The sequence below is a fragment of the Lycium ferocissimum genome, chromosome 5 (assembly GCF_029784015.1).
Source record: "Lycium ferocissimum isolate CSIRO_LF1 chromosome 5, AGI_CSIRO_Lferr_CH_V1, whole genome shotgun sequence".
In the NCBI taxonomy this organism is placed as follows: Eukaryota; Viridiplantae; Streptophyta; class Magnoliopsida; order Solanales; family Solanaceae; genus Lycium; species Lycium ferocissimum.
Window position 1 is genome coordinate 74,052,072 of NC_081346.1, and position 9,162 is coordinate 74,061,233.

General features: G+C 33.9%; 1 protein-coding gene across 1 annotated transcript; it reads left to right on the forward strand.

Annotated features, from left to right (window-relative positions):
* The first annotated feature begins 1,186 nt into the window (after positions 1 to 1,186).
* LOC132058031 (uncharacterized) lies at positions 1,187 to 8,706 on the forward strand. The gene is made up of 5 exons (XM_059450599.1): positions 1,187 to 1,239; positions 1,386 to 1,434; positions 5,795 to 7,376; positions 8,346 to 8,431; positions 8,527 to 8,706. The coding sequence occupies exons 1-5, from the start codon at positions 1,187 to 1,189 to the stop codon at positions 8,704 to 8,706; spliced, it is 1,950 nt and encodes a 649-aa protein (XP_059306582.1).
* The last annotated feature ends 456 nt before the right edge of the window (positions 8,707 to 9,162 follow it).

Below are 9,162 nucleotides of genomic sequence, written 5' to 3' on the forward strand. Positions count from 1 at the left end.
TATCCTTTTTGTATATTCTTGTTCTCTCCATGAAAATGGAAGATTCATTTCTTTCTTACTGTAGCATCTTTCATGACCAAAATGAAGTTATCAGTCATCAGTATTGTAAAAATTGAAGCTAAAATTTTACGGATCGTTGAACTAATCTTCCACTGCTGCTTGTTCTACTTATTACTTGTGTCATTATGTCTGATTACTCCATTTAATTTTGAGAGCTTTACTCCATTTAATTTTGAGAGCTTTACTCCATTTAATTTCGAGAGCTTTTATTTCTAGGATGGTGAGGAAGGCACAGTTAACCCATCATTAGCTAATACCAGAAGCAAGACATCTGATATTATTGAACCATCCGACTGCTCTGTGAAATTCGATAATCTAGAAGACTTCTTTGCTCAAATTAGTGGACAAATTAAACGAGCTCAATCTGTCGGTTTGGCTTCTGATCACTCTTCTCCCATAGATGACAAGATTGCCACGCAAAAGTCTACACCATCAGCAGAAATGCTTGCCACAGTAAAAGGTGATATTGAGAGATTACTAATCATGCCTTCTCAAGACTTGCTTCTACCCGAAAACTGCTCAGCATTAAGTACAGCACTATCAGTATATGCTGCAGCACCGAATTTATCAGCTGAGAGAGCGCTTGCCTTGGAGAAGCTCAAAGAGAACCTTACGCACCTTTCCTTGACCTTGCGCAGAGCTAAGAAGGACAAAGAGGATTACTACAAGAAGGCTGCCAAGAAAGTGCTCCTCATTGACAAGCTCTCAAAGTATAAGGAGCTCTATACTAACCTCAAAGATGGCAATGACAAACTTGAATACCAAATCAGCAAGTTGAAGGCAAGCTTGAAGGATGCAGAGGCAAAAAAAGAAGCAATCCAGGAGCAAACATTGAGTTTGGCCAAGAAGTGTTTTGAAAAGTCTAGTGCTCTTGATGAAATGGCAGCTGAGTTTCCTGTCCTGAATGAGATGAAGGTGCTAGCTGATTCGGATATTGCTCGAGTGGATGAAAGCTTGAGAGACTTCAAGAGTAAGATAGAGTACTTGCTTGCATAAACCGCTCTTCATGTAAATTTGCTGGCTAGTAAGAAAGTGCATGTAAATATGTTTTGCTATGTACCAACTCTCTCTCTCTCTCTCTCTCTTTTGAGTGGCATACGTTAGTATAGCCAAGTTAAGTCCAAACATGTATAGTGAAACCAGAAGTGTACTTCTAGTTATGGTTTCTGGTAGGAACAGGTTTGCGGATCATGTATGCTTCAAAATTGATATGATGACAGGGTAAGAAATGTACATAGCTACCCCTTTGATCTTTAGTCTCTCCAAGTGTAGATTTCTTTACATTTGTTTTTGTGCTGAGGCACTTTCTTCTTTTTTGATGACAGTGGTGTCTACCATTTAGGCACTGTTATGTGTTATCAACTGCTCTATCAGGTTCCTATTACCTCCTATTAACACAGATATTTGATAACTTTGTTTCTCAAGGCTTAAGGCAGACGTAAGTGAATACATACGAGATTTACAAAACTTTGTTTACCAAGGTTAGCCATCCTCAAAGAAGATTAATGGATGACTCGCATGGAAGTACAATGTATGTACATATAAGTTTCATTATTATGCGTATTCTCTTAGAATATAGAATTTTTTATAAAATTAATGATTTTATGTATTGCATTTATTTGTGTGATTATAAAAACAGTCTTTGTTTGATCCATGCTACACGAGCGTATCCCATAGCATTGAGTATAAAATTATATAAATATTATTAACACAAATATACTTGACACGCAATTGTTAAGTGTAATTTGAAAAAGTATTTTAAATTTGTGGAGTTAAAGAGTATAATGATGGCGCGTTTGGGGCAATTTATTCATTATAAGTAGTTAGTATTTATTAGAATGTATATTTATATTTTTTATACAAATTTTTTGTAAAATGTTCTATTAAAAGGTAATGGACATACTATTAATATCCAGTTCCAGAACGAAAACTACAACAATAAGACAATATAACTTCAAAGGCCACATCGATTTAGCCAATTTTAAGACCATACCATACCAACAATGAATTAGAAACATAATCTCGTAATAGGCGGAAGAATTAAGTACTGAAAATAGCATGAAAATCAATCATTTTCAATATATTTGCTTCGATGTCAAAGATTAAATACTGTTATCACGATACATTACCTAAAAAGTTAAAATTATTATGATTGCAAGAGACTTCTCACTTGGAAAAAACAGCTAAAATTATTTTTTAATAACAATTCCTTTAAAAAAATTATGTCGGCTCCTCTTTCTACTTTTTCCTTTAATTATTCTTTAAACTCCTCTTTCTACTTTGTCAAAAATTTAAAAAAAAAGTTAAAAATCTATCCACGTCCAGTCTGTGAAAGCATATATATATATATATATATATATATATATATATATATATATATCTGTTTTAATTTATTTGAGCCTAGTTTTTTTTTTTTTTTAATTGTTTAAATTTTGGTATACTCCCATAGACTTTGCCTTAAGGCATATATATATATATATATATATCTCTTTTTCTTAATTTACGCCTAACTAAAAAAACAAATTCACTTTAAGTATAATTTACAGCTATACAAATTTTCAAGACTTATATTGAATCACAAGTTTTAAAAGTCTTTTTTCTTTTTTAAATGTCATATTCAATCAAATGGATTCAAATAAATTAAAACGGAGGGAGTATTTTGTTTGGATGGTTGTTACGCAACGTTTCATAATGCATTATAACTAATTATAAAAAATAAATATTTTATTATAACTAACAACACACAATACGCAGGAACCATCAAAACAAGTTGTAAAACAAAGAGAGCATTTTTTATATTTGGTGGCTATCAGTAATTTCAATTGTGAAAAGACATGAAGCTTATCTCGAAAGCTGCTTGTTCATTTTCCTTAACTGTTGTCTCTGACAGGTGTAATCATGTTACATGCTTTAGCTTATATTTTGAGTTTATTATCCGATTTAACCTGCATTAAGTTATGCAACATGAAATTATAATTTCATATTTTCATTTTAAATTAATATTTATTTATATAATTTAGGTAAAATTTTAATTTCAATTTTATATCGTGATTTCATATTCCAAATTCTTCAAAAAGTTATGATTTGAAATTCCAAATTATAATTTCAAAATTTTTTAAATGTAAATTTGATCCATAAATTTATATTTTGTAAAAAAAAAAATTCATAAGTTAGTAGATATATTTACCAACTATTTATATCAAATATTAAAAAAGATTTTCAAGTTGGTAGTTATTTATAACAAATTTCTTCTTACCAATTATGTGAAAAAAATTATATTAAAGAGTAGTTACATTATAATTCATGTTCAAATTTTTTTAATTGAACTAAAGTTCAATCAATTGATGTTGTATTTTTTTAAAAAGTCTTCTAGTAAAGTATTAATTTTGTTATATAATTTTCTCATTATGTAAGATTGTATATGGACTGAGAAAATTTTGATGGTTTCACAACTTATAGGATATTTATGTCTATGAGGAAAATATAATTTAAGAAATCCAAATTATACGTCCAAATAAAATTTCAACTTCAAATCAGTGATTTCATATCATAATTTCAAATCATGTCTAAATAGCTCCTATGTATAAACATCTCTTATATAACATTGATACATTATGTATAATGCTTTTCTCAGCTATAATATTGTATAATATTGTATAAGTTGAAAATACGTTTACGTGGCTTAATATTTGATGTTGGTCTGTATATTTTTTACGCGGCATAATATTTGATGTTAGGGCTGTATATTTTTTAAATTTCGCAAGTGAAAAACCCTCTGCTGGGTCGAGCTCGTCGTACGGGATTTATCTAGTACGGGTTATCTCTCCTGTTGCTTACGAGCTATTACACTGAAGCTGAATTTACCCGTGCGCACCGGGTAGCGGCTGCTAAAAAAAAAAGTGAAAAACCCTTATATCTGAATGGCAAGTACCCTGTATCTTCAAAGTCTCTCATTGAGCTCTTAGGTTAGTCAATCAGTTTTCTCTCCTACTTCACAGTTGATTGTCAATGGAGTAATTTACTTTTGTTCCATACTCTCTATTTCTTCTTTTAGTAAGCATTTGGACAAAAAAAATGTGAAATTTTGTGACAGAAAAAATATTTACTTTGGAAAACTGGTTTGTTTTCAGTTTTTCAAACTTGAAGACCAACTTCAAGTTGGAGTTGGAAAATTGTACAATCTGTCAACCAAAAATTGATTCGAGAATTTTTTTTTGGAGAAAAGGAAAATTTTCCAAACAGGATCTTAATCTGCATGTGGAATTTTTTGCTGCACATTAAGTCACTTAGATCTTGAGAGAGATATTTTTTTTTTTTTTGATAACTGTGAAGTTTGAACGTGAGACCTCATAGTCAAACCTTGCATGCAAAATCTTAAAGAGAGTTATTTGTCTAAAAAACCCTTTATGTATTTAGATTTGCAAAAGGATACTTACTACTAGTTTGTAAAGGTATCTATAAATATACCATCATATACATGCTACAAAATGATGTCTTGATGGAGACCCCTTCTACATAGTGATATGTACTAAAGATAAGAATATGTTAATGAAAACGCCCCCTTTGTTTTGTTGCTTTAAAAAGAACCTTTGTTTTATCTCTGATTTTCGTGAAAGATTGCTTTCTCTCATCAAATGTTATCTTAGTAGTTAATAATGGTTATAAGAAGTTATCTAGTTAGTTATTTTGGTTACTTATATCAAAAAGCCCACCAACGTAACAATGCATCCAAAGGATACATTTATTGAAGAGTTTGAGTTCTGTGCACGGATATATTAAGAATCTTTTACACAATTAGGTTAATTTGACCTACAACAACAGGTCAACATCATAGCAAGCTTGACAAACTTAGGAAATAGATTAATAATCTGCAGTTTAACTATTGGCATAAATTCAATGTATGTAACTTAAAATTATTTATTGAATTGGTGCAATAGCCATATGAAATTTGTTAACAACCATTCACGAAATACCTGGCTGTTCGGGGTGTTGTTAAGCAGAGACGTGGTTTTAGAATCACTAACTGTAGTCTTTTTCTTTTCATTACTTTTTCTTTAATTTTACTGTTCCTTGCGCTGATGATTGTGTATCTTTTCTTTTATTAATTTTTACTTGTGCTTCTGGATGTTGAGGATTTAAATGCATATCTTATTTATAGATACTGAAATACTTGGATAAAGCAAGAGCAAAAATTCCAATCCATGTAAAATAGTATGCATAGAGTAAAAATGAGATTAAACACTTTTTAAAGATGGCTTTAGCACATCCTAGTGCATTTTTTAGCATCCGACACGAGTGCTCCAACATTTTGGAGTATCCAAGCAACACAGGGAGCAAGTACAATGAGATGGAAGAAATACCTCATTGCTCACAATATATGTGTTTGTTTAGCCTATGAATCTAATACAGTAGAAACCGCTGCATTTGATCTTTTTTCTCTTGCTATTCTTTTTAATCTTGTTTTGCTTAAACCCTCTTAATGAATTTGGTTTGTATTTTTGGTGGAACAACGCATTAGTGTCTCCTTTTGCCAGAGTTTTAGAAAATGCTGGCTTATTGACAGAACCATTGCCAACAGTTCAAATCTTTAGTCTGTTTTTTTCTTTTTTGGGATCTTCCATGTTTTAACTTTTAAAACCATATTCTGTATTGTTTAGGTGTTGTAAGATGTGAAAATTTGGGTCACCATATGCAAGTTGTCAGCTTTTATTCTCTCCACTCTTGGTCTTGTTAGATTGAATTCTGCATGGACAAAGGATTATTTGGTACTCTGGAGCAGAAAATAAAGGAATCGGATAGTGGTTTGATTGTTACTGAGGTTTTTGTTCCTAATCCTGCAAATTCCTCTGAATTTATATTAGGTCCGTGCTTCAGAGATGGATTTCCTTCAGAGCTTGAGCCATTTTATCCCTTAGCAAAAGGGGAAAAGCTCCGTATGCACTCTCTGGGACGTGATTGGCAGAGACGCAAAACATGGAAGTCATGGCCAAATATGACTAGCAGATGGACTGATTGGGTTGATCGACTGGAGAAGGTAAAAGGGGAGAAGTGGAGAACTGCTGGTATATATGATGCCATCCAGCTTTCTAAAATCGACATACCCCGTGACAGCAGTCTTCTGTATGCTGCTTTGTGCTTTTGGTCAATCTCAAGTAACTCCTTCCACTTTAACTTTGGCATGATGGGTCCAACAGTACTGGATATTGTTGCCTTGACAGGGCTCAGACCTCATGGCGAGGAGATTAGCGCAATGCTCTACGTGCCAAGGTCCTTTACTTTACCGACGGGTGAGAACGATAAAAGTTTATCTTATGGGGAATTTCTTGAGGTCTCCATGCAAAAAAAGGATGTAACGGAGGATGAACATATCTTTTTCCTAATTATGTGGCTTTGCAAGTACGTCTTTTGCAATGGTTCATTAAGGGTAACAAAGGAATGCAGCCAATTAGCCGTTGCTCTTGCTTCGGGCAGGAAGCTTGCTTTGGCTCCTTTTGAATTATCTCATCTGTATCGAGGCTGTAGAGATTTAGTTACCAGAGAATTTGGTCGTTCAAGGGGTCCCTTCTGGATTCTACAGCTCTGGTTGCAGTCTTATTTCCCTGAATATGGACCTTGGCCTTTTGATTCACAAAATTGTCCAACTTTTGGGGTTTCCCTGGCTCGAGGGAAGTTAAAACAGAAAAGCTTCCGGGAATGCTTTAAATTCTTTTGTTCATGCTCCTCCAGAACTCCCAGCCAGTTCACTCCATTTTCTTCTAAGACCCATGGTCCTGAGTGGCTGACATTGTCACTGCATCATCACTGCCGAACATCTAGTAAGCAAGAGCTAAGCGACATATGGTCCAGTTACCTCATTGCTCGAGACCTCCATTATGGCCTTCATTTGGACAAATCAATTCTCTCCAAAGCTGGAGTGGAGTATTACGCACCAAATCAGTATGCTCGGCAGTTTGGCATGATTCAGGCTGTGCCTCTTGCTCATCAGTCTGCCAATACTTCATCACATAGTAGAATCGTTTTCAATTCAGTAAATTGTATCCAAGAAGTTGATTTAAGGTTTGTCCAATTGAAGAGAAAATTTTCACCTGTATACTTTGATGCCAATCCAAAATGTACTTCATCCTTTGAGTCCTGGTGGTCGACTTATATTGGTAGAACTCGGACTGAATCAGCTGAGGAGATCCTTGATAGGATTTTACCAGATTTTGGATTAACTACAACTCTGGTGCAAGAAAAAAAGAATTTCCAACCTGAGAATTCAGAAAGCCATGAACACATTGCTGGAGAACAAACAACCAAAAAAAGGTGGAAAGAAGGTATGGTAAAAAAAAAAAAGTGAAACAACTAAAATTTTTTTAGTACCTGAAAATAAAAGCGAAGTTGTTAAAACTATCATTTGGAACTTCTGCCTTTCTTTAGTTCTCGTTGTCTGTAAAAGTTGTAACTCTGTTTCCTTCCATTTAGACCCATAGAAATGAAGGGCCACTTTCTGAGAAGGAGTTGATATAATATGCGATACATAGCAGTCACACGGGGCTTACATCTGTGCTTTTTAACATAGTTTCTTGCTTCATGTCCCAGCTTAATTTGTTTGCCATGTCAAACTAAGTCATCTAATGTGCAATGGATGGAATGCTATTGGCTTTTCAGCTTTTAGTTACATGGCAATATATTTAGTTTCAAGAATGAATTTTATCCAGATATCAACTCGCAAGTATGCACAAATATGTGCTTGACGCACTTGCATGCAGAAGAATCATGAATTCATAATTGTCCGGTTTAATCTACATTCCATACTAAATAGACGCATCCCCTTCTTTTCTGACCTTAAAATCCATCATCTGTTATTATGGTTGCGGAGTTTGTGGGTTCCAGAAGGTAAAATGTTGCGTTCTCCACTTGATTTGAAGCAAAAGACGACTTCTTCACTTTAGCATACTTAATTTTTCCAGTGGTATCTGGGATTAAAAAAAAAAAACATAACAAACATCTCCACAGAGGAAGTTGGTGGAAACTAAAATAGGCAACTACGAGTTCATAATTGTTACAGTGTTATTTACCTCTGCTTGTACAATCTCTCAAGTGAAAGGCGATGGATGGCATCTGTTTTAAGTTCTCCATTTGACACTTATTGGGTATTGAATAAACCAGAAACGCAGTGCACTACTTATCAATCAATATACTTCAACATGGCTGTGAGAGATTGTCAAATTCTATACGACTTCTTTAGAAGGAACTTGTTACCCTTTCTCTAACTGTCTATAAATTTTTTCTCTTTTTCGTAGATTCTATTCCACAGCAACAGAAGTTTGAAGGTCAAGAAAAGGATGAGAGGCCTTCTAAAAAGGCAGAGAGGGAACCTTTCCAGGCTGTAAGTTAAACCCTTGAAGCCAAATTGTTGGTTTAATTTAACCCATTACACTTGCAACTTTTGTGGGGTAATATCTCCTCTCTTTCTTGTTTCAGGGCTTCCCGGATATCATTGCAAATAACATGCCAAAATCTGCTATTAACATAACCAAACATTCTCCTTGTGTCCATGGCTCAAATCACTCGTCCGCAGACGCTGTTAATTGTCAGAAGTCTGATGATGGCATTGCTGTGTCACAGATGAGACATCCCTTCCACATCACCACTTTCATCTGATGAAGTAAGTACGTATTCTTAGTCTTATCTCATGCACTATGCAAGCAAGGTTTGGATTGCACAAAAATATTTAAGTATGTATTTGTTTATGAAAAAAGTGGATGATAGAGTTCTGAGGACTAGCTTCGAGGCTTGATAGAAGGAGGTTTGGGAACTGGAACTGAAAGCAGAAAAACATAAATTATCGAGGATATGTAATGAATTTGACTAGAATATAGTAACAGAAATGGCAGACAAATGCTGTGATAACCGTTATAGAAGTAGAAGAAATTGTTGCATTTAGTGGGGAAAAATATCTAGCAAGAGAAAAAAAAACTTGATTTATTTGTTTGTACCTAAACTTTTTAGTTCATAATGATTTTTGTTTGTAGAAGTACGTAAAATATTTTGAATATCTCAAAATTAAAAGTAGTCATATAGTATTCAGCTTGTTAATAAGAAGGTACTGAACCCGTC